This window comes from Erythrolamprus reginae, chromosome 9 (assembly GCF_031021105.1).
Source record: "Erythrolamprus reginae isolate rEryReg1 chromosome 9, rEryReg1.hap1, whole genome shotgun sequence".
Taxonomy (NCBI): Eukaryota; Metazoa; Chordata; class Lepidosauria; order Squamata; family Dipsadidae; genus Erythrolamprus; species Erythrolamprus reginae.
In genome coordinates this window covers 6,882,489-6,908,855 of record NC_091958.1, presented here as the reverse complement: position 1 = coordinate 6,908,855, position 26,367 = coordinate 6,882,489, and the positions used below count along the sequence as shown (strand labels likewise).

The 26,367-nt window shown below is 41.1% G+C and overlaps 1 protein-coding gene across 1 annotated transcript in view; it reads left to right on the top strand.

Moving 5' to 3' along the window:
• NKD1 (NKD inhibitor of WNT signaling pathway 1) overlaps positions 1-21,150 on the top strand; it is a 36,918-nt gene extending 15,768 nt beyond the window's left edge. Inside the window, exons 2-7 of the mRNA XM_070761623.1 lie at positions 3,192-3,298; positions 10,302-10,397; positions 14,795-14,942; positions 16,290-16,374; positions 18,708-18,838; positions 20,312-21,150. Coding sequence (XP_070617724.1) covers positions 3,192-3,298; positions 10,302-10,397; positions 14,795-14,942; positions 16,290-16,374; positions 18,708-18,838; positions 20,312-20,886 — 1,142 coding nt within the window. The 3' untranslated portion in view covers positions 20,887-21,150. The remainder of the gene's footprint in view (positions 1-3,191; positions 3,299-10,301; positions 10,398-14,794; positions 14,943-16,289; positions 16,375-18,707; positions 18,839-20,311) is intronic.
• Positions 21,151-26,367: the final 5,217 nt, after the last annotated feature.

The following is a 26,367-nucleotide window of genomic DNA, read 5'->3' as shown; positions in this document are numbered from 1 at the left end:
TCTGGGCTGCTTTTGAACGGGGCTTTAAAGACATAGATCTATGCTACACAAGCGGCGATGCCTTTTTCATTTATGGAAAAGTTTGAATCTGTAGTTGTGACCAGCCTTGGCAATTAAATAAAGAGCCCAGGGAATTTGGCACTCTGACAAGTCAGCAACAGACACATAGACATTACCAACATCGATAGACTGTGCAAAAGAGGCAATCAACCAGCCCAAAAGAGAACAAAAATAAAAATCCAACACCACTTTTCCAACAGTCAACACCAAATGAGCATTATCATCAGACCAAGAAGAAAACCGTACCCAGTTGCCAAAGAAGCCAAGAGCAAACGAGAGGCTTGATTAGTTTCCAACCATTGCTTCTTGTCCTGCTGTCTGGTGCTTTTGGGGAATATAATTTTTTACAAGACATTTACAAGACATTACTAGATATTCTGCCGCACAAATCCCAGCCAACGGTTAGGTCCCACAGAGTTGGCCTTCTCCGGGTCCCGTCGACTAAACAATGTCGTCTGGTGGGACCCAGGGGAAGAGCCTTCTCTGTGGCGGCCCCGACCCTCTGGAACCAGCTCCCCCCAGAGATTAGAACTGCCCCCACCCTCCTTGCCTTTTGTAAACTCCTTAAAACCCACCTCTACCGCCAGGTATGGGGGAACTGAGACATCTCCCCCGGGCCTATACAGTTTATGCATGGTATGTTTGTGTGTGTATGTTTCCTTTTAATAAGGGGTTTTTAGTGACTTTTAATTATTAGATTTGTTATATATTGTACTATTACTGTTGTGAGCCGCCCTGAGTCTACGGAGAGGGGCAGCATACAAATCTAATTAATAATAATAATAATAATAATAATAATAATAATAATAATAATAATGGGGCTGAGTATTTCTAGCACTTAAGTTGCAAGAATGTGTGACATTAAAGGAATAATCTTTGGAAGAATTGATGCTGCTATCCCTCTTCAAATACAGATGTTAAAAATCGCTCCGGCAACAACATTTCAGACCAAATGAACAAACTAGCCTGCATACCATATTAAAACATATGTCCAAGGTGTTTATTATGGCAAGTTCTCCCTTCTGCATCATCTTTTTGATAGTCCTTGATTTTATATTTGAAGGATCTAATTTGTCACAGCACACTTTTTTTACCTGCCAGAATATGTCACTTTAATGTTTTATTTATCTATCTGAATGTGGGGAAAGAGTAAGTTACAGAGCTTAGAGCCAAGAATATTTATTCTCATTTGGGACTTCTTTTCTGGGCACCCTTGCCTTGCCTGCATATAGAAACTTAATTGAAGGATAAAATAGAACTTTTATGGAGGCATAACACTACATTAAAGCAGCGTGTTTGTTTGCAGGAAGGGGTTACTGCAATGTGTGAAGCTAGCCATTGTGGCTTTTAGTTCTATGTGCAAAACCAAAGTATTGTGGCAATAAGATTTTTTTTTAAAAAACAACTGATTTAGTTTTATGCTTACACTGAGTGATGATTTCTGTTGGCTCTGAACGAGAAACAAATGTGTGTATGCAAGTTGTAAGAAGTCCATTCTCATCGTAGAAATGTTCCAAGGTTTTAATGCTTCCTTTTTTTCCTTTTGAAAAATTCACTTTTGTATTTCCTTTGAGTGTGTTTTTTTTTAAAAAAAAAACCTCAGTTTTTTTCCACGCAGAGAGCATTTTCAATATTGTATCCTGTTCAATCAAATTGTATTTTGGATGTCAAAATTAGGATCCTGGGAGCAATTCTTTTTAGGAAAAAACCCATGTAAAATTCCTGGTTGTACCCAGTTGTTGAAACTGAAGCCAACATTTAACATGGTTGGCAAACATAGGTTTTACAATGAGATCCCTGGCATGTCAAATAATTAAGTGTGAAACCACAAATAGGTTATATTTCTTGTTCAGAACAAAGCTTTATTTGGAGTCTTCGGAGAGGGGCGGCATACAAATCTAACAAGTTATTATTATTATTATTATTATTATTATTATTATTATTATTATTATTATTATGTCAGTACAACACATCAAGCAAGATCACTATGCTGGATTTCGTATTTCATCACCAGTTGGGCGCTTCCCAAGCACCTAAGACTGCGTGATATAGCGGCGAATTATGTTTGCCGATCCCAGTAAAGCAGCCTTTTACAATTGACAGATGGAGATTTTGTCAATTCCAATGGTTTTGAAATGTCCGCTGAGATCCTTTGGCACTGCTCCCAGCGTGACAAGTACCACTGGAACCACTTTCACTGGCTTATGCCAGAGTCGTTGCAGCTCTATTTTTAGATCTTCGTATTTCACTAATTTCTCTAGCTGCTTCTCCTCAATTCTGCTGTCTCCTGGGATTGCGATGTCGATGATCCATACTTTCTTTTTCTCCACGATCACAATGTCTGGTGTGTTATGCTTCAGAATTCGGTCAGTCTGAAGTCGGAAGTTCCACAGTAGTTTTGCTCGCTCATTTTCGACCACTTTTTCAGGCTTATGATCCCACCAGTTCTTTGCCACTGGTAAATGGTAGTTCGGGCACAAGTTCCAGTGGATCATCTGTGCCACAGCATCATGTCTATGCTTGTAGTCAGTCTGTGCGATCTTTTTGCAGCAGCTGAGTATGTGATTGATTGTTTCATCTGTTTCTTTACAGAGTCTGCACTTTGGATTGTCTGTTGATTTTTCAATTCTGGCTTTGACAGCATTTGTTCTAATGGCCTGTTCTTGTGCTGCCAGTATTAGTCCTTCTGTCTCCTTTTTGAGTGCTCCACTTGTAAGCCATGACCAGGTCCTTTCTTTATCCACTTTGCCTTCAATCTTCTCCAAGAACTGCCCATGCAATGCTTTGTTCCGCCAACTGTCCATACGACATTGAGTTACAGTTTTTCTGTACTGGTCCTTAGTTTGCTTCATAATAATAATAATAATAATAATAATAATAATAATAATAATAATAATAATAATAATTTTATTATTATTATTATTATTTATTATTTATTATTATTATTATTATTATTATTATTATTATTATTATTATTATTATTATTATTATTATTATTATGTCTGTGCAGTTATTTTGAATGTTTTGAGGTATTGTACATGTTTTGCCCTGAAAAAAAATGCAGTGGAGTTAAACTCAACACAACTTTTAGAACTTTTTTCTTAACTTTTTTCTCCCTCTTTCTCACTCAGTTGCTCTGCCCCCAGAAAAGACAGAGGGAGCCTGCAGCGGTGATGAAAAGAAAGCCGATAAGGAAACCGATGGAAGGGCAAATGCAAAGAAGCAGCTAAAATTTGAGGTAAGCAATGATGTTAACTTTTTGTGAGGGCAGCCAGTTGCTCTGAGATCTTGAAAGACAGTCGTTGCCATCCAATTTGACTCCTTAATCAGCTCCATATTAGTGGTTTTTAGCGAATGCAACATTGCTCAAAAACAGCAATGCTGGTTTGGTTCCAAAGATTTGGGGGAGTGTTCTGAGGTCAACACAAGCTCTGGGTTTGCTCTTGGAACCCTTCCAGGCGAGTTGGAACGACATCAGAACGCTTCTAGAAACGATGAAATAACCCATTTTTGAACTTGAAACGGCATTTTGGAGCCTTGAAATGTTTTGTCTTTGAAACATTTCACAAGCCTGCTTTCCAAGCAGTGCCCTGTTTTTCCTGGAAGATGGAAGAAGCTTCGAGGGTTTCAGAGAACTGCTAGCTGTGTGCCCTATTTGGGAGTGCGTAATAAATACTGGAGGATTATCTTGTGTATATGTGGTTGCAAAGTGGTTGCCTAGATCCCTAACACCAAAAGGGACAGATTTGGAAAGAATTGGAAGTGGCCCCGAAATCATGTTTGCTTCCTCCATCTCCTGCTTTCTTGCTTGCTTGCTTGCTTGCTTGCTTGCTTGCTTGCTTGCTTGCTTGCTTGCTTGCTTGCTTGCTTGCTTGCTTGCTTGCTTGCTTGCTTGCTTGCTTGCTTGCTTGCTTTCTCTCTCTATCTATCTATCTATCTATCTATCTATCTATCTATCTATCTATCTATCTATCTATCTATCTATCTATTTATCTATCTATTTATTTATTTATTTATCTATCTATTTATTTATCTATTTATTTATCTATTTTTATTTATTTATTGTTATTTATTGTTATTTATTTACTTACTTACTTACTTACTTACTTACTTACTTACTTACTTACTTACTTATTAGATTTGTATGCCGCCCCTCTCCAAAGACTCGGGGCGGCTAACAACAATATAAAAAGACAATGTAAACAAATCTAATATTAAAAATAATCTTAAAAACCCCAATTTAAAGAACCACTCATACATACAAGCATACCATGTATAAATTCTATAAGCCTAGGGGGAAGGAAAATTTCAATTCCCCCATGCCTGACAACAGAGGTGGGTTTTAAGGAGCTTGCGAAAGGCAAGGAGGGTGGGGGCAACTCTGATATCTGGGGGGAGCTGGTTCCAGAGGGTCGGGGCCACCACAGAGAAGGCTCTTCTCCTGGGTCCCGCCAAACGACATTGCTTAGTCGACGGGAGCCGGAGAAGGCCAACTCTGTGGGACCTAACCGGTCACTAAGCTGTTGAATTGTGCTTCAAAACTGACAATGAGGCAGCAGCTACTACTACAAGTTTAAGGCGAAGTTTCCATTGATGGGTTGTCATTATATCTCAATCTGCTTTGCTTAATTAATTAAACCAGTCTGTAAGGAGCATGCGTAACCACACCACCATGCCTACCATCCCTCTCTTACTGTCCTATTGTCCTCATTTATCGTTACTTACATTGCTTATGTTTATACCTATACCTGCTAGTTTCTACATGTTTGACAGTCAAAATGAATTAATTAAGGGACTTTGAAGAATCAAATTGATCCATGGGGTAAGGAGAGTTTTCTCGAAAGTTCAAACATGTTGCAATTCCCTGGAGGATTATTCCAGCTTTTCTGTTTACACAAATATCTTGAGTAACTGGAAAAAAACCCAGAATTGCCAGGGAGTGTAGAGGTCTTCTAGTCCAACCCCCTGCTCAAGCAGGAAGCCCTCTACCATTCTGGACAAATGGCTATCTAATCTCTTCTTAGAAACCTTTGATGATGGAGCCACAACTTTTAGAGGCAATTGTTCTCACTATTAGGAAAATTTATCCTTAGTTCTAAGTTGCTTCTCTCCTTTAGTTTCCACTCATTGCTTCTTGTTCTGCCCTCAAATATAGGAAAACTGCTATCATGTCTCCCCTGGTCCTTCTTTTCATTAAACTAGCCATGCCCAGTTCCTGCAACCGTTCTTCATATGTTTTAGCCTTCAATCCCCTAATCCTCTTTGTCGCTCTTCTCTACACTGTTTCTAGAGTCTCAACATCTTTATTATTTAAACTCTTTTCACTACAATGGGGGCAAATATATGTTCGTGTGGGATAATTATAGTTGTGAATTAAGCTTTTAGATTCATGCCCAATTGGCCTGCAGCACTAGCTGACCTTAGCTGATCTGGAAAAGCTAAGAAGGACCAGATTTGAACAAGACCACCAGGAGTGTAGACTAGACTGGGAAATGTGGAAAACAAATTTGGGGGGAGAAAACCCAGATGGCTCATTCCAAGAAATCAAGAAACTTGATTCAAGGGAGACCTTTTATTTGGTTTTTTTCTTGTGTGTGCAGTAGTTCCACCTGTATGAGCCAAGCACCATAGACCCTAACTCTGGCAAAATTTAAATATATTATTTTTAATATATTATTCTGATGTCTCATCAACTGGTGTTAACGAAGGCTCTCTGTTGGCTATCACCAAGCTCTTTTCTCCTGTTTTCTTACTTTCTTGCCAAAGGTGATCAGTATGTTGTTGCTGTAAAAGATACAGATAATGCTGGGAGTAAACATAGCCAATTACAAGTACATAAGTGATCTAATTCTCCTCCCTGAGTATAAATTCGGCTAAGTAGACAGATTAAGAGCCTTCAGAGGTTGGCTGTGATCTTGCCAAAATTGTTCCAGGACTGTTCCAGGACTGATAACTGAAGCTGGAAAAAGAATAGGCTTTCATCTTTTCTTTTCCCTCTGCGCCTCCTGGATTGCTCTTTCAAAATATAATTAGTGAATGAAAAAGAGAGAGATCCTGGGGAAAAATAGGGACTTTTCATGTAGCTTCATTGATAACTAACACAGTCAATGAAGTCTCTATGATTTGAGTGGCTTTAAGAGTGAGGGAGGGAAGGAAGGAAGGAAGGAAAGAAAACTTCTAAGCAGTTTCTCTTTCTTTCTTTCTTTCTTTCTTTCTTTCTTTCCTTCCTTCCTTCATTCTCTTGTTCCCTCCCTTTGTCTCTCTCTTCCCTCTACTCTTCTATCTCCTCCCCTTCCTCTCTTTCTCCTTCCCTCTCTTCCTTCACCCTCTCTCTTTCCCCTCTACTCGTCTATCTCATTCCTTCTCTCCCTCCCCATTTTCTTTTCTTTCTCCTTCCTTTCTTCTCTCCCTCCCTCCCTCTCTCTCTTCCCTCTACTCTTCTATCTCCTTCCTTTCCTCTCTCCCTCCCTCCCACTCTTCCTTCATTCAGTTACTGTGGATTTACCAACCACGTCTTCTAGAAGCTTGTTCCAAGCATCTACTACTCTTTCAATAAAATAATATTTTCTCACGCTGCTTTTGATCTTCCCCCAACTAACCTCAGATTGTGCCCCCTTGTTCTTGTGTTCACTTTCCTATTAAAAGCACTTCCCTCCCGAACCTTATTTAACCCTTTAACATATTTAAATGTTTCGATCATGTCCCCCCTTTTCCTTCTGTCCTCCAGGCTATACAGATGGAGTTCATGAAGTCTTTCCTGATACGTTTTATGCTTAAGACCATCCACCATTCTTGTAGACCATCTTTGGACCCGTTCAATTTTGTCAATATCTTTTTGTAGGTGAGGTCTCCAGAACTGAACACAGTATTATTCCAGCGCTCTATACCACAATCTCCCTTGTCCTGCTTGTTATATCTCTAGCTATGCAGCCAAGCATCCTACTCGCTTTCCCTACCGCCTGACCGCATTGTTCACCCATTTTGAGACTGTCGGAAATCACTACCCCTAAATCCTTCTCTTCTGAAGTTTTTGCTAACACAGAACTGCCAATACAATACTCCGAGCTCCTCAGTGGCGCAAGCGAGGGGCTAAGCACCCAGGAAACGCTTTCATTTTATGACAGGAGACCCAGGAAGTCTCCAATACTGACAGCCAAGAGATCTAAATCCGAGGCGGCTGCTTTTAAAGAAGCCCGGGAATGTTTGTGTAATCTGAACCTCCACTTCCACCACTGTGTTAGGGGTCTTTTGGCAGCTTTCAAGCAGGGGCCTGTAACAAGCAAGAGACGGCTGCCTTTGAACTCAGCGGGGGAACTCGGGGCTTTACCGTTAACTGCTGTAGGGAATTGGTTTCAAGTCAGCAGATCAAGGTGGTATTTCAGGCCTTCCATCCTGCCAGAGCTATTTGGAAGTGTTTATTTTCCTTGAGTGCAACAGCTTTTCCTTTTAATCGCCCCCATGCCTTCCTTTTCGCTCTCCCCGCGACTCCGATCACGGAAGGAAGGTGAAGGTCCTGTAAAGTTTGAGGTGAGGCCTCGGATTGAAAGGAGACGGTTGTGCAAACAAGTTTTTCCTCCTTGGAAAACTCAGAGAACTGAAAACTGGAAAGTACCGGGTTTAATTCTTACTTTAGCCAGGTAAGAAGACCAGGCGTCCTTTCAGGAACTACACGCAGTGGTGAGCTTCAAATATTTTAAGCCGCTGGTTTTGTGGATGTGGGTTGGGGGCCGTGGCAAGGGAAGGATACTACAAAATTCCCACTTCTTCCCAATCAGCTGGGACTCGGAAGGCAGAGAATAGATGTTGGTGGGGACAGTCAGAGGTGGTATTCACCCGTTCTCTGAACTACTCAAAATTTCTACTACCAGTTCTCTGAACTACTCAAAATTTCCACTACTGGTTCTCCGAACTGCTCAAAATTTCTGCTACTGGTTCTCCGAACTACTCAAAATTTCTGCTACTGGTTCTCTGAACTACTCAAAATTTCTACTACCGGTTCTCCGAACTACTTAAAATTTCCACTACTGGTTCTCTGAACTACTCAAAATTTCTACTACCGGTTCTCTGAACTACTCAAAATTTCTACTACCAGTTCTCCGAACTGCTCAAAATTTCTGCTACTGGTTCTCCGAACTAAAAATTTCTGCTACTGGTTCTCCGAATTGCTCAAAATTTCTGCTACCGGTTCTCCGAACTACTTAAAATTTCCACTACTGGTTCTCTGAACTACTCAAAATTTCCGCTACTGGTTCTCTGAACTACTCAAAATTTCCACTACTGGTTCTCTGAACTACTCAAAATTTCCGCTACTGGTTCTCTGAACTACTCAAAATTTCCACTACTGGTTCTCTGAACTACTCAAAATTTCCGCTACTGGTTCTCCGAACTACTCAAAATTTCTACTCCCAGTTCTCCGAACTACTCAAAATTTCCACTACTGGTTCTCTGAACTACTCAAAATTTCCGCTACTGGTTCTCTGAACTACTCAAAATTTCTGCTATTGGTTCACCAAACTATTCAAAGTTTCCACTACTGGTTCTCTGAACTGCTTGAAATTTCTGCTACCGGTTCTCCGAACTACTCAAAATTACCACTAGCAGTTCTCCAAACTACTCAAAATTTCCATTAATGGTTCTCCAAACTGCTCAAAATTCCTGCTACTGGTTCTCCAAACTACTCAAAATTTTTGCTACCGGTTCTCCAGAACCTGCTGAAACCAACCTCTAAACTACACACAAGTCCTCGACTTACAACAGCAGCTCATTTAGTGACCGTTCAAAGTGACCGCAGCACTGAAAAAAGTGACTTTTTCCACACTTACAACAGTTACAGCATCCTCGTGGTCACCTGATCAAATTCCAAACCCTTGGCCACTGACTCGTATTTATGATGGTTGTGAGGTCATGTGATCTGTCCACATCTGCCAACACATAACTGTCTGCCAAATAGAAAGAACCACCACCATTTAGTACATTTAGTACGTCCACCTCCTCTTCATCTCCGGGACTGCCTTCTGCCGCACAAATCCCAGCGACCGGTTAGGTCCCACAGAGTTGGCCTTCTCCGGGTCCCGTCGACTAAACAATGTCGTTTGGCGGGACCCAGGGGAAGAGCCTTCTCTGTGGTGGCCCCGACCCTCTGGAACTAGCTCCCCCCAGAGATCAGAATTGCCCCCACCCTCCTCGCCTTTCATAATCTCCTTAAAACCCACCTCTGTCGTCAGGCATGGGGGAATTGAGATATTCCTTCCCCCCCCCCAGGGCTATACAATTTATGCATGGTATGTTTGTGTGTATGTTTGATTTTTAAGAAGGGTTTTTTAGTTATTTTAATATTAGACTGGTCATATGCTGCTTTATTATTGTTGTTAGCCGCCCACCTATCTATCTATCTATCTATCTATCTATCTATCTATCTATCTATCTATCTATCTATCTATCTCTCTCTCTCTCTCTCTCTCTCTCTCTATCTATCTATCTATCTATCTATCCTGTCTATCTTTCTAGTCTGTCTGTCTGTCTGTCTGTCTGTCTTTCTAATCTATCTATCTATCTATCTATCTATCTATCTATCTATCTATCTATCTATCTATCTAATCTATCTATCTTTCTAATCTATCTATCTTTCTAATCTATCTATCCATCTACCTACCTACCTACCTATCTATCTATCTATCTATCTATCTATCTATCTATCTATCTATCCAGAAGCAATCATCTTGGTTGCTCTTCTCGGCACTTTTCCTAGACCCTCAGCATCCTTTTTGCATCATGGTGACCAAACCGAATGCCGTATAGGGAAGGGATTTTGTAGGTCATTTAGTGCAATGCTCCCCATCCTACACAGGAGACCCTACTCCATTTCCGACAGGTGTCAGTCCAGTCTCTTCTTGAAAGCTTCCAGTGATGAAGCTCTCAAGATCCATAGATCCCCGAGGCACGCAATATTCCCTACCCCAAGAGGCTCTGTGAAATTAAGTCGAGTGCTTTAAATCTTAAATCTTGCAAAGGTATTTTAAGGGAGTCCGTGGTGGGGGGAAAGGTTGAGAACTACTGATCTAAATTATCCGTTCCTTGGAGGGGCTTTGTAACCACTTTCTCAACAATCTCTGCTGATAAAAGGAAGGTTGGAGATTTTTTTCCCCCTTTTGGAAAAGCATCTTCAAAACATAAAAGACGACAACAGTAACTAGCATTTTGCTTTGGCTAATCTAACACACAAGTTTGTGTGTGTTCCTTAGGAACTGCAGTGTGATGTGTCTGTTGAGGAAGATAATAGACAAGAATGGACCTTCACTCTCTACGATTTTGACAACAATGGCAGAGTCACCCGCGAGGTAAGTCAAATCACACCCTAAAACAGTACCAGATAAAAACAAGGGCAAAGAAAATTGAGAAGAGGTAAATTATACACAGGTCATAAATCTATACATTTCTAGGTCAGGAGAGCATGAATGTTACATGCTGATTGTCTTTAGGGACACCAATTATTTTCTGTATGTTTCTTCTTTTAGTAATCCGTGCAGCTCACTCGTCTTTTATGGCAGGGGTCTCCAAACTTGGCAATTTTAAGACTGGTGGACTTCAACTCACCCATAAGTTTCCAGCTTTGGAGACTCCTGTTTTATGGAATGCTTTTGAGATACGTATTTGGAATGTTTTTCATAGATACTAAAAATGACCCACATACAACAGCTCATTACTACCTACATTACCTATATTTTATCTATATTACCATGTATTGGTAGTTCTGTGTTAGCAGAAACTTCAGAAGAGAAGGATTTAATGCTAGTGACTTCTGGCAGTCTCAAAATGGGTGAACAGTGCGGCCAGGCAGTAGGAAAACAAGTAGAATGCTTGGCTGCATAGCTAGAGGTATAACAAGCAGGAAGAGGGAGGTTGTGATCCCGCTGTCTAGAGCACTGGTGAGACCACATTTGGAATACTGTGTTCAGTTCTGGAGACCTCACCTACAAAAAGAGATTGATAAAATTGAACGGGTCCAAAGACAGGCTACAAAAATGGTGGAAAGTCTTAAGCATAAAACTTATCAGTAAAGTGAACACTCACTCAATCTGTATAGTCTGGAGGACAGAAGGAAAAGGGGGGACATGATCGAAACATCTAAATATGTTAAAGGGTTAAATAAGGTTCAGGAGGTAAGTGTTTTTAATAGGAAAGTGAACACAAGAACAAGGGGGCACAATCTGAGGTTAGTTGGGGGAAAGATCAGAAGCCACATGAGAAAATATTATTTGACGGAAAGAGTAGTAGATTCTTGGAACAAACTTCCAGCAGACGTGGTTGGTAAATCCACAGGAACTGAATTTCAACATGTCTGGGATAAACATCTATCCGTCATAAGATAAAATATAGAAAATAGTATAAGGGCAGACTAGATGGACCCTGAGGTCTTTTTCTGCCGTCAATTTTCTATGTTTCTGTTTCTATCTTTTTTATTTCCCCCCTCTTATTGGTATTATGATCATTATTCTTTTGTTTTGTACATAGACTGAGAGCTTTTGCACCCGAGACAAATTCCTTGTGTGTCTAATCATACTTGGCCATATCAAGTATTCAGTTCAATTCAAGATGTGCCATCTTTTCTGTTTTTAGAATACCAGAATTCTTTCCTTTTTCCTTGGCATTGTTTCATGTCAAGGATTAGCGCCCATGTATGTATGTGTGTGTGTTTCAGGAACATTTTAAACGTGTGAATTTGGAAAGCGATAAACATTGGAGACAAATTATTCTTTAAACAGATATGTCAAGAGAGCACCCTTTGCAAATATGATTTTTTTCCTGGCTCTTCCAATTGCTGTCAGAACAGAGCCAATAAAATAACAGCAGTGTTTCAGCTGGACTGATAATCATATTTGTCAGTATTCCACACTGGTCAAAGAACCAATGATAGAAATACTGTATTGTAACCAGAGTACATGTGGCAGTGGTGGCTTTTTCAGACAATAACACAAGTCAATATATAGTAAAGGTATTATACAGGATATACAATAACTCCATAATATTACACAGTAATTATAACACAGATATAATATATTATCTTCTTTGCACACTGCAGAGATAATAGTATTAGCACACAGCCTATTCTCTTATTACCTTTACATCAGTATAATATATTCACTATACATCAGTATAATATATTCTTCACAGTATCTTGCACACAGCTCTTAGTATATTTTATACAGTATCTTGCACACAGTTCTTAGTATATTCTATACAGTATCCAGCACACAGCTCTTAGTATATTCTATACAGTATCTTGCACATAGCTCTTAGTATATTCTATACAGTATCTTGCACACAGCTCTTAGTATATTCTATACAGTATCCAGCACACAGCTCTTAGTATATTCTATACAGTATCTTGCACACAGCTCTTAGTATATTCTATACAGTATCTTGCACACAGCTCTTAGTATATTCTATACAGTATCCAGCACACAGCTCTTAGTATATTCTATACAGTATCTTGCACACAGCTCTTAGTATATTCTATACAGTATCTTGCACACAGCTCTTAGTATATTTTATACAGTATCTTGCACACAGCTCTTAGTATATTCTATACAGTATCTTGCAGACAGCTCTTAGTATATTTTATACAGTATCTTGCACACAGCTCTTAGTATATTCTATACAGTATCTTGCACACAGCTCTTAGTATATTCTACACAATATATTGCACACAGCACAGATATTAATGCTTAACCAGCATATATAAACCAACAATACAATATAAGGCATGCAGCAGGACAGATGCAATACAACAACAGAATGCAGCCATAGAATGTAACTGAGAACAGCACATCTGTCTCTCTTATATTACTAAATTGCAGCCTAGCCCATAATTACTACCTAGCTCTTAAAGCAATACCTGTTATTTCCTCCTAACAATCTATGCTGGCTTGTCTTAATAGTATATTGGAAACTCAACCAATACAGTACATGGTACTGACACTATTTAGAAAGGCTCTAAGATGCAAACAGCAATAAGACTTTGCAAAGCGTTAAGATTTTGCTGAAGCTCATGTGCTATTTTAGATTTAAAAGTGACACGCCCACCAGGCCAAACTTTTGAGCATCGCTCAATATTTCCAAGTTCCTCCATTAGCCCGGATTTAACCTCGCAGGTGAAATAACAAACACACAAAGTCTACTCCTGGAGTTGTCTCTCTACTTTCTTGTCCGTAGGGTGTTCCGTTTTGGTAGTGTGTTATACCGGCAATTTGTGTGTCTAGATGAGATACACACCATGACAAGGCGAGAACGCAGAATTCCCGTCGATTCAGCAAGGCCTGGGGACCAACGGAAATCTCCTCCACTAGAAAAAAACCCGGCAAAGCTTAGCCAAGTGTGAAGTGTGGTTATTTCTGATGTGGTGAATTACAGAGCAAATTGGCATTTCAGAGAGAAACGTGTTGCCTATGGGTTGTTGCGGAGGCTGAGTGTTGTTCTTTGTGAATAACTTAGTGGATGCCCTATAGCTTTAAGGCCTTTCTTGAGGAGGCCTGTGTTAATCGAGATTCTTAGAGGTGGAGAGAGAGATACCAAGAGGATGTGAAAGAAAGAAAAAAAGGAATATAGAAAGAGAACCCCTGCTCCAAGCACTAATAGACTCATTTCTGCTTTCTCCCCTCCAATATATTTTTTATTTTATTTTCATGGGTTTTAGCTATCAAAATGCTTTGGATAAGAAAGAGAGAGAGAGAGAGAAAGAGAATCTCGCTGTTGTGTTTGAAGTTAAGACAGAAGGAAGACTTTCCTGGGATAGATGAATGCAGAACGTTGGTGCAAAATAGGGAATTCATAGATATCTGGAATTATTATTATTATTATTATTATTATTATTATTATTATTATTATTATTATTATTATTATTATTATAGAAACATAGAAACATAGAAGTCTGACGGCAGAAAAAGACCTCATGGTCCATCTAGTCTGCCCTTATACTATTTTCTGTATTTTATCTTAGGATGGATATATGTTTATCCCAGGCATGTTTAAATTCAGTGACTGTGGATTTATCTACCACGTCTGCTGGAAGTTTGTTCCAAGGATCTACTACTCTTTCAGTAAAATAATATTTTCTCATGTTGCTTTTGATCTTTCCCCCAACTAACTTCAGATTGTGTCCCCCTGTTCTTGTGTTCACTTTCCTATTAAAAACACTTCCCTCCTGGACCTTATTTAACCCTTTAATATATTTCAATGTTTCGATCATGTCCCCCCTTTTCCTTCTGTCCTCCAGACTATACAGATTGAGTTCATGAAGTCTTTCCTGATACGTTTTATGCTTAAGACCTTAATCAGATTTGTATGCCGCCCCTCTACGCAGACTTGGGGTGGCTAACAGCAGTAATAATACAATGTAAACAAATCTAATATTTAAGTTAATTTAAAACCCCAATTTAGAAACCAATCATACATACTGACATACCATGCATAAATTTTATAAGCCTAGTGGGAGGGAAAGTCTCAATTCCCCCATGCCTGACGACAGAGGTGGGTTTTAAGGAGCTTACGAAAGGCAACGAGGGTGGGGGCAACTCTGATATCTGGGGGGAGTTGGTTCCAAAGGGTCGGGGCTGTTCCGAACGGAGTAGGGCCAAGCAGCACAAGAACAACCATTTCTGTGAAGGAAATAAGTGTGACTACTGGCAGAGTAAACGCTATCATTGGAGTTTACACACACATTTTCTTCTGTCTCTAGGATATTACAAGCCTGCTTCATACCATCTATGAAGTCGTGGATGCGTCTGTCAATCATTCACCCAACTCTAGTAAAACTTTGAGGGTTAAGCTCACCGTTGCTCCAGATGGGAGCCAGAAGAAGAGAAGCATCATGCTGAACCATACTGGTAAGTTTTGATTTGGGCCGTTCTTCCTTCCCTAAACCGAGAATCATTCCTTACACCGGGAGAAACTCTTAAGCTGGGTTTGCACGTTTGCACAAAGCCATAGTAAGATATTTTTTTCCATTTTGGATTTAGATCAACATGGTTGTTGTTGTTTGGTTTTACAAGCTAAGACATAATGGTTCATTAAAGAAACCGTGGGTTAATCAATCAATCCTGGCTTAATGGGATGTGGAGTTGCAGCCTTTCAAGGAAATTGGTAATTGAAATAGCAAAGTTTCCTTAGTGAAATAGAGTTCTCCATTCCAGTCGGTCTGGTTGAAAATCTTAGCTTTGCTTTTCTTGCTTTGTCGGGCCAATGTTTCTTTGAACATCTCTTTCTTTCTTTCTTTCCTGCGTGCACTTCTTCACATCAATCATTGGGGGGGGGATTTTCCCTCCTCTGTGTTGTGGTCAGCTCTGGCCCAGCTCCTGCCCCAAGGACTGTGGATGTGGGGGAGACATCCACATGCAGCAGGCCTGTTTTGCCCCCGGTGGAATCTGCTGATGAAGGCTCCTCTGACCAAGAAGACATGAGTGACAGGGAGGAGGAGAGTGTGGCAGACAGCTCAGAAGGAGATCAATTCTCTAGCTTCTCCTTGGATTCAGAACAAGAGTTAATGATACAGCCACACATGCGGAGAGCGATGCATAGGCAACAACAACTGAGAGATTATTATCAAAGAAAATGAGGCCACCTGTGGTTGGGTGGGGCTGTGGTAATTAGTGAGGCTGCTATAAAGAGCAGCCTGTGGGTTTGGCCATTGTGGAGGATTATCTGATCGTTGTGTTTCGTGCCTGCTTTGCTGACTTTGACCTTTTGTGTGCTGATTTTCCCCCGCTTTGAAACTAAACCAGAGCAAAGTGTGTTTCACTTTGTGAAAGAAGAAGGACTGTGAATTGCCTCACAGCTGCAAGCTAAGTATCACAGGACTGATAAGGGACTTGTACAAATTACCAGTTTGTTTGGAGACGAGTGCTCTTTGCTATGCAAAAAGAGGGCTTAGTTTAAGTGAATTTTCATTATAAAGAACATTGTTTTGAATTTTCAAATGTGTGTGTGTCTGAAACTGTATCTGTGCATTTTCGGGAGGATTCTACCAGAGAGCTCGACAGAACACTCTGAAATTGGGAAACATTTCTTAAGAGGTATACTGGATCTTTTCCTGCCTTCAAGGCTGGATGCAAAGAAATATCTACCTATTTTTCACCAAGAATAGATGTGCCCTGTTTAGTTCAATAAGAAGAGAGGAGATAACCATCTCTCTCTCTCTCTCTCTCTCTGTGTGTGTGTGTGTGTTGTGAAAGCAGATCTTCAAAGCTCAAGGCATCGAGCAGAGAGCAAAGCTGGTGAAGAAGCAAGAAGTTGTGACAAGAAGCCAAGGGGTTCTCTCAGGTAAACTAGAGCAAAATGTTTTATCTGTCTCTGGGGAAATAATAATAATAATTTATTGGATTTGTATGCCGCCCCTCTCGGGGCGGCTAAGAACAATAATAAACACAACATGTACAATCCAATAATAAAAACAACTACAAACCCTTATTGTAAAACCCAACATACACACAAACATACCATGCATAACTTGTAATGGCCTAGGGGGAAGGAATATCTCAACTCCCCCATGCCTGGCGGTATAAATGAGTCTTGAGTAGTTTACAAAAGACAGGGAGGGTGGGGGCAGTTCTAATCTCCGGGGGGAGTTGGTTCCAGAGGGCCGGGGCCGCCACAGAGAAGGCTCTTCCCCTAGGGCCCGCCAAACGACATTGTTTAGTCGATGGGACCCAGAGAAGGCCAACTCTGTGGGACCTTATTGGTCGCTGGGATTCGTGCGGTAGCAGGCGGTTCCGGAGGTAATCTGGTCCATTGCCATGTAGGAAATGCCATGCTAGATAGCCTTGGGTTTAAGCATTCAGTTTAGCACTTCTGGAAACAATGCTATGCCCAAGATATGTTTCCCCTGTAGGAGGTCCCACATTAACAAGGATGGGCCCATATTAACATGGCATGGTGCAGCAATTCGAAACCAGGAGAGTTGAACCTGTCAAATTATTGATGTACGTTGAAGTTGATATCCGTTTAAAAAAATAAAACTGTTTCCACATCTCCACAAACCAAGGAAGAATGAACATCACCACCGAACTTCCTTCTTGTTAACAATATGCATGAAACAAATTGAAATGTTAGCATTTTAATTTTAAAAGACGGGCGAAAACAAAACACCAACCATTACAGAGTTCTGCAAAGGAGCCGGGCTGCAAACGAGAACTTCTCTGGTAGTGTCTCATTCAAGGATTAACCAAATCTGAGTCTCTTTGCTGCTCAGCCCAACCCAAGGCAACTGTCTGCTATCTCCTGTTTTGGAGAATGCGTGGCAGAAACTGGGGGTGGAGTTAAAAGAGACATCAGCCTAGAATCTCTGCATAGCCGTTAATGAAGTAAGCCCAACCTCCCTTGAATTCTGAGGACCTTTAATTCCAAGCAAGTGCTAACCATACATTGAGAAGATTCCTGTGCATAGATTTTTAGCAATAAATGAGTTTAATTGGGCTCTCACATGTGGACTTGGCCTTTTGTGCTGGACACTTGTTGAGAATTTCAATTTAAAGCCCTTAAAACAATAAAAATAAAAGTCAGGGGACTTGGAGGACTTTTTTCTCTAAAATATAAACCATTTCTCAAGGCTCTAGATCTAATTTTCTATATTAAACAATCTAGAGTCACCAAGGCGAATCTAGATTGTCACATCAAGGTATCTTTCAGCCCTACTTCCAACAATGCTTTCAATTGGAGATGTCAGAAGTTGAAACTAAAGTGTTCTGCCCAGAAATAGTGATGGGCGAACCCAACAGTGTTCGGGTTCGGCAAGTTCGGATGAACTATGCAAAATTCGGCCGAACCCGAACTGAACCCGAACCCGAATGGGGAATCCCACCAAGAGATTCCGGGGTCGGAGCTTTGACGTCATGTATACCGGCAGGTTGCTAAGGACACCAAGGTGATCACTTCCTGGATTCCTTGTAATCCAGGAAGTGATCACCTTGGCGTCCTTAGCAACCTGCCAGTGATGTCAAGGCTCCACCCCCGGAATCTCTTCGTGGGAGGGATTCCTCAGCTCCTTCAAAGGAGGTCTTCACGTAAAAATAAAAATTGTTATTTTTACGTGAAAGGACACCGCAGCGGCGCTGCAAGCAAAGGGCGATCCTTTCACGTAAAAATAAACATGCTAAGGATGCCATGGAATCCAGGAAGTGATCACCTTGGTGTCCTTAGCAACCTGCCGGTGACGTCACAGGTCCGAACGCTGAATGCAACCCCGAACTTTGCCTGAAGTTTAAAAAAATTTCGACTTCGTGTTCGGCATACCGAACACTGCAAAATTCGGTACGGACCCGAATTGTGCGGGTTCGGTTCGCCCATCACTATCCAGAAAGCATACAACCGGGGTGGGCTGCTACCCAGATGAGGGGAAACGCAGTGGGGTAGCAAAAAATATAGCTCCACCCCAGAGCACTCAATTTGCATGAAAGATGTTGAAAGAAAACGCAGGGCATCCTGCACAAGCCACGCCCACAGTGTGCTAGTAGAAAAGTTTGGTAGCCCTTCACTGCATGCAACCCACCAATAAATATAGAATTGTGTCTATATTTCAGCACGAAGCTTAGTTTTTAAAGGCATTCACTAGCATGGCGCACGATGAAACTAATAGACATCCTGTAATTTGGGAATAGGTACCATCATGGAGAATCCAAGCCTGAACCGAATGGATGCTACCATCACTGCGTTGATGAAAACATCGAAAGGAGGAACCACTATTTAGATCTTGCAGGAATAGAAAACTACACCTCAAAGTTCGGGCCAGGTAAGTTGCATCCATGCCTTGCAATTCATCCCAGATCCTGTTATTTTTTGACATGGGACGATCTGGTTTTACTTCGATAGTGGGGCGTGCTGAGTATCTAAAGATCAGGTTGTGTTTTGAGATTTGGAGCAATGGACCGGGAAGGGCTGAAACAGATGGACATGTGGACATATCAGCTCATAAAGGACAGTTTTGATTACGTGTTGTTTTCCAGAAGGGTTTTGTAGAAAGCATAGGGAAAGGAGGAACAGACAACTATGACTGCAATGGTTAGATAAACGAGGCTTGATCCCGGTGCAAAAATATGAGGAAAACTTGTCTAAGGCCCTCCCTAATTCCAATAAAGGTAAAACGAAGGAGGAATCCTTGTGGATTTTACTAGTTATTGCCAACTATAGGGGGTGGCGTACAACTCCATTTTAAGGCCATTGAGCCAGCTTTGTGCAAAGACATTTCTATGGTCATGTAGCCAGCATGGCATCACCGAGAGCTGTTAACTTCCCACCGAAGTGGTACCTATTTATCTACTCATATTTGCATGCTTTCGAACTGCCTCTGAGTTCTAGTTAGCATATTTCAGAAGCTTTGGATCAGCAGAGAAAGGGGACTATTGACCTTTTGTGGGGAGGGGGTACTACTCAATTCCAGAAAACTAGAAGGAGCACGACACCTGCTACAAGAGGTGTAAGTGTGAGGTGGTAAGTTGAGGACAACTTTGTGTTGTGGTATGCTAAGCCAAATTTGTTTAAATGAGATATGAAAATCTGCAAAAAAAAATTAGAAAGATATAAGTAAAAACAACTTAGTAAAGAGAGAAGATGGTCATCTCTTGTTTTTAATGTAGTTTTTTGTGTGTTTCCATATTCTTGAATGTAACATATTTGTAAATATTTTTTTTCTAATTAAAAAAAAAGATTAGTTTATCAAAGTACTTTTTAACCTGCCCTTGATCAAATTGTTTATATTTCATGTAATAGAGGTATCTATTTCTTTTCTATTAAACTCAGTGTAAAAGTGATTGTTAGGAGTCTAGTGTTTTGCCTCCCCAATACCTCTTCCTGTCTGCGTCTTCTATGTTCAGTCCACAAGGACTAAATGAACACAGTTTACCTCTCTTTAATAATGGTAAAATTGTTATATTTATATATTAAAAGCCAAGGAGGCACAGTGGTTAGAGTGTGGAACTGCAGGCTATTTTTGCTGACTACCGGCTGCCAGCAGTTTGGCAATTCAGATCTCACCAGGCTCAAGATCGACTCAGCTTTCCATCCTTCTGCGGTTGATGAAACGAAGACCCAGATTGTTTTGGGCAATATATTGACCCTGTAAACACAGTGAATCAGCATCTAAGTCTAAGTGCTAATACTATTTGAAGCACAAGTCATTAAGGCATCTGCCAATGTCCCTTAAATCAGAGAGGACCTTTGCTCAGGTTGCTCTGCCATTTTTAAACGATCTTTTGTTGTTTCTTAGGGTCTCCACCGATCGCTCAGAAGCACAACCCGACCGTTCGGGTTGCCAACCAAGCCAGATCCCGTTCGCACGAGCCAGAGGTCTTCCATGCCCAGCAGCGGAGGTCTCCTGTGGTGGATCCTGCCCACATCAACTTAATGGAAGCTTCGTATGCCAAGCTGGCCGAAATTCAGCAGAGGCTGCGAAGCCAAGAGGCCAGCAGGCACTTCGTGAAGTCTCCCAAGGCTCAAAGCAAGAACACGGCTTCCGTTCACACCGGAAGGGCTATGAGAAGTAAACCTATCCAAGGAGTGCCGTTTCCCGTGGCTTCTCCTACCACGCGGATAAGCCAGAACCTACCTTACCACCCCATGCCGTCTCAGCAGACTTACAAGAAGCATAAGCAGAGGGCGAAAGAGCCTCACCAGTTGTGCAAAAGCTTCCAAGCTCCGGGGACAGTTGTGGAAAAAGAGCACGTCCGGGATCTGCCCGCGGTCATCTTATATGAAGGCCAAGTTGGGCAGATGATCCAAAGACACGAGCACCACCACCACCACGAACACCATCACCACTATCACCACTTCTACCAGACATGAAATGGACTTTTCTCCCTTCTCCACCTCTTGGGAAGTTCTCCCGTCCATGAAGGAAGGAAGGCTGGTGTGGTGGCCTCTTGGGGCAGGGGGGAAATATCGGTGTTGTCCTTATCCATGTTAGTATTGTTGCTATAACATTAATATTCTGCTAAAACTATTTTAGAACCTGTATGAAAAACACTAAAAAAAATAACGGTGATGATGATGATGATGATAATAATAATAATAATAATAATAACCTAACATTATTTATATTATGCGGAACTGTATCACTTACTTTAATAACTTGTGGTTTTGTTATTATTTTGGAAAGAATTGGCTTGTTCAACATACACACACACACACACACACACACAGAGAACAGCCGTAGATATCCTTATGGGAATCTTCACACGAATGCTTCGTGTATTCAGAGAACATATGAAAAAGGTACATGAAACTAGTCCACTCCCGGAAATGTATACTGCTCAAAAAAAATACAGGGAACACTTAAACAACACAATATATATATATAAATCAAACTTCTGTGAAATCAAACGGTCCACTTAGGAAGCAACACTGATTGACAATCAATTTCATTCTGTTGTCAGCACATTAAACTTTGTACAGAACAAAGTATTCAATGAGAATATTTCATTCATTCAGATCTAGGAAGTGTTCTTAGAGTGTTCCCTTTATTATTTTGAGCAGTGTACATCACAAATGTCATCGGAAATTTGTGAGGAGTTCTCTGTGGTCTTGTGTGAAAGACCTCTTGCGTTTCAAGGAGGACTTCACGTTGCCTCCTTGAGCGTAGATGTTCTCCAAGCAAAACTCTGGAGAACTTTCTACTGGTGAGTGTTACTGGGATTCTGAAGGTAGGAATCAGTAGTTGAACATACATGTTGGTTCGTACAAAGCCCACTGTGATAAGCTGTGTTTAAAATCTTAAAAAGATGCAAACTTTCCTTTGGGATATTGGAAAAGAAGCTTTGAACAAATGGTTAGATATCTAGTTTATTGCACAGGTTGGCTTAAGTCAAGGATAGGCAAAGTTGGCTCTTCTATGACGTGGACTTCAACTACCAAAATTCCTGAGCTAGCATGATTGGCTCAGGAATTCTGGGAGCTGAAGTCCACAAGTCATAGAAGAGCCAACTTTGCCTACCCCTGGCTTAAGTCATGCAAACCTGCCGGCAATTTCAAGAATACAAGATAGCTGCTACTTCTTGGAGAATTCAAAACTTCTTATTTGATTGAATGTGCTGCCAGAAAAAAAGGGGCGATGGAACCAGGGAAGGGTGTTTTTTTTTTTTAAAAAAAAAACTTGATTGCATTCATGTAGCCGGTTACTTTTTAAAATTATTCATTACTTTGTTAGCTATCCCTTAATACTAGCAATGAGGAAATGGTTCAGGTCGCTCATTGGAAAAAAAGCTACAATGGACAAACTTTTATTACTTCCGTTATTTTTTTAATGGCCACCTTTATAAGTTAGGTCACTTTTAAACATCTTTTTCCCCTCTCTTTTTATTTTTTCTTGTCATATTGGAAAACCGCAAGAATGAATGTACTCTGCTGTCTTTAGGTTAGAAGGTCTGTAGGAATGTCTGGTGTTCAGGCAACAGAAAAGCATGAGACTCGGATTCACGTTAAATGTCGAGGTTCCAGGTAACATCCAAACGAAATCAGAATCTGAGTCAAAGTGCTCCTCAAAGTTCCAATTTATTTCCAGAGACATCCTGGAACCTACACTGGGAAACCTGAATCTGAGCTTCAGATTATGCCAGCGTGGCCAGTCCTCTTTTCGCTTCCGCCCAGGTGGGTGGGCATAGGATGGCCTTGAACCACTCGAAAGATTGCTTTGTGGCTGCAGCTGTTCCCTCATGAAAATCAACCCTCCCAATTTCCCTTAAACATCAGGCCTTCTATAGATAATGTGACAAGCCGATCATTTCTCACCAACCTCTGAACCGGCTTGACACATGGTCAATCTTGAATTAATGCGGGAGGCCATCTCTGCAGCTTGTCGCTATTCCTAATCATACCTTGCAAGTGATTTCTGGCATCTTAACGGTACTTATGGTTTAGGAGAGCATATATGTAGCTCAGGATTGAACTTGGTGGTGGAGTCCTTGGAGGTGGAGTCCTTGGTGGTCTCTCAGTTCAATCATCACCAAGGGTTTTATGGTTCTTATGGTACTAGAAGGCAAGTGGTCATCCTATTCAGATGTTGCGTCAACCAGTGACTTTCTCTTAGTTTCAGATAACTTGTGCTGGTCTTTTCAAAGAATGACCAGAGGAATTGTTATAAAGACTAATAGCATATTGTAGTCAACAAATGACCTGGTTCACAAGAGTCCTGTTCTAGGCCATAATCCAACCCATCATGATTGAGGATTCTTCTCTACCCAACTGCTGTTCCATGTGCTCTACCGTTCTTATTCCACTTGTGGAATGGAAGTAAGGCTGTGTGACAAATAGCCTACTATACATTCCTTTCTCACAACCACTCTTGTGATAGCATAAGGCCCCATGGTGGTCCTAACGAAGACCTAACATCATCACTATAAATAAGAATAGAGTAGTCGTAAGGGAAATGGAATTTAGTTTGACCCTCAAATTACACAAGGGCCATATTGTGTTGTGTTGTGTTGTTTTGAGTTTTACAAGGCAGTGAAAGGGGGCTCTGAATTCCCCTTCCCCCATATCCTTTGGCTATACAATCTTGATTTTTTATCCCCCTCCCCCAGCAAGAAATCCAAAGGGGATTCTCTTGCAGTTGTTGAAACTTTGACCACTCATGTATAATTATTTTGAAAACAGTATGCAATTTGGGGGTTATTGTTGTTGTTGTTTTTAGGTTGCTGTTTATGTTTACAAAATGCTGAAGTGTTATTACATTATTATTATTATTTTAAACAAAAAGAAAAAATCTTTAAAGCTAGGATTTTACCACCCCGGCTCCAATTTTTGGGTCGAATCCAAGAATGTAACATTTGCAGAAGTGTTGAATAGATGAAGCTGGCACAACGCAAGATCAGATGGTTTGGAGGGCCGTGACCAGAAATATTGGTTAATTAGCATTGGTCTCAAAAAAGAGAGAGAAAAAATATATATGGTTTTGGGTTTTTTCTCCCACCCGCCCACCCCTGGTGAACCTTTTCAAACCAAATCAAAATAGATGTTGTTGCAGATTATTTTATTTCTTTTGCTGGTGAGATATTCCGCAGTGATTGTTCTGTAGGACGGCTAGCCCGTTTGATTTATTCCATTGGTTTTCTAAACTTCCCCCGCGAAATATTTATACATTTTTTCTGTTGTTTAGAAACCAGCAAAGGGAAAGTTGGAACGTAACTTCTCAATTTACCACTGGCTGATTTATTTTTCGTCGAGTTTTATTTTGCTGCTTACATTATCAGTCCTTTGTTTTACTCCCATATGCGTATATAATTATATAGAGAGATACATATATGACGGTCTTGGTATATTCGGGTTTCTTCCCGTGTAGGATTTAGAAATTTCTGGCGACGTTTCGACGAGGTCCCACTCGTCATCTTCAGGCTGGTGCTTCTGTCCTTGTTCTAGGGCGAACACAGCGAGACCTGAGCTGCCTTCCTTCTATAAATACTGGTGGCTGGGTGTGGTTTGATGGCTCAGCAATTGCCTGCTGTGTAGAAACTTCCTGGTGAGTCAGTGGGGTAACACCTGGGGTCATTGATGTAATTGATGTATGCTGGTTAGTTGTTGTTTGTGGATTAGGGGTGATATCCTGAGTAGTTGGAGCTTGCAGGCTACTTGGTTGTTTTGCCTGCAAGCTCCAACTACTCAGGATATCACCCCTAATCCACAATCATTAACTAATCAGCATACCTCAGTTAAATCAACGACCCCAGGTGTTACCCCACTGACTCACCAGGAAGTTTCTACACAGCAGGCAATTGCTGAGCCATCAAACCACACCCAGCCACCAGTATTTATAGAAGGAAGGCAGCTCAGGTCTCACTGTGTTCGCCCTAGAACAAGGACAGAAGCACCAGCCTGAAGATGACGAGTGGGACCTCGTCGAAACGTCGCCAGAAATTTCTAAATCCTACATGGGAAGAAACCCGAATATACCAAGACCGTCATACCTGTACCCGTGAAAATCTATGGAAATAGATACATATATATATAAAATGTATATGTATATATATTCTGGACTGCAGGAGAAACAACAATTTACTTGCCTGATATAGAAGGAATAAGCTTATTTATATGATAGTGTTAAATGAAGTCTGATGTATTCAAGTGATGTTTGTTATATTGCATGCAAACCCATGAAAAGTACACATTCCATGGGGGGGGGAGTGCGGGGAGGGGCGGTTGAAAAAAAAGGTTTCTTTGTTCCTTTGGACTGTTTTAAAACCCTGAATGTTTTCTACTTTCCTTAGCAACTGGAACCAATAATAATAATAAAATAAAAATAAAAATCTGATCTCCTCCTAACCCGAAGAGTCATGAATTGGAAATATTCAAATGCTTAATTAACTGGGGGACAGATTGGAAATTAGATTGAGGTGTCCAGTTGTCCCCTCCGTCCAAAAAGAAATTAAACCAGTGGAAAATTTGATAAGGGGTTTAAAAAAAAGCAGAAGTAAAGAGCCCATAAACAACTTTCCCATTCAGTCTAGTGTTGTCCCAAGAAGCCACACCAATCAGACATGGTTGTAGCAACAAATTATGTCCTCTACGCCGGTATCATCAAGATCCCATCAAGTTTAGGATGTGTGGACTGCAAATTCATGAGCCAGGTATGATGGCCGAGGCATTCTGGGAATTGAAGTCCACAAGTCTTAAAAGTTTGGACCGAGTAGGATAACTTGCCTTGGCCAACTGATCCTGACCCACCTGCCAGAGCTGACCTGCCCTGGCCAAATTGCTGCAGGACAGTTCAACCTAAGCGAGATGGACAAGCGATTTGCAGTGGACCTTGTCTTGCTTCAGATTTGGAACCTTCTTGAGTCATTCCATTGGTTTCAGTGAGGGCCATGTCAGGTTGTGTTTGACCTCAGGGGTGGCCGTGGTCAGCTCCATATCACTCCTGTGGTGGCCCCAGCACTCTGCAAGCAAAAACAGACTCCTGAGATCCATTTTGGTCTGTGATGGCATCTTGCAACCTCTGCTAGCGAAAACTGAGCTCAGGGGGGCTGCACACTGCCCCCAGTAGCTCCATTTTCACCAGCAGAAGCACCATGGGTCAGTCCTTCGCTGTTTCAGGGGCAGCCTTGCGGGCCAGGTTTAAACACCCACAGTCTGAATTTGGCCCCAGAGTCTTGGGTTGACACCCCTATCCTAGACCCAAGTTTGGAAACTTCTTTCCTAGAAGGGCCGGGCTTTAACTAGCTGGGGAATTGTAAGATGAGAAGTCAAGTACATTTAGGGAGTACTACAATTGAATGTAAGTGGGGGGTGGAAGGGAACTATGACGGTTATCCAGAAAGCAAGGTTGCAAGGCCGCTC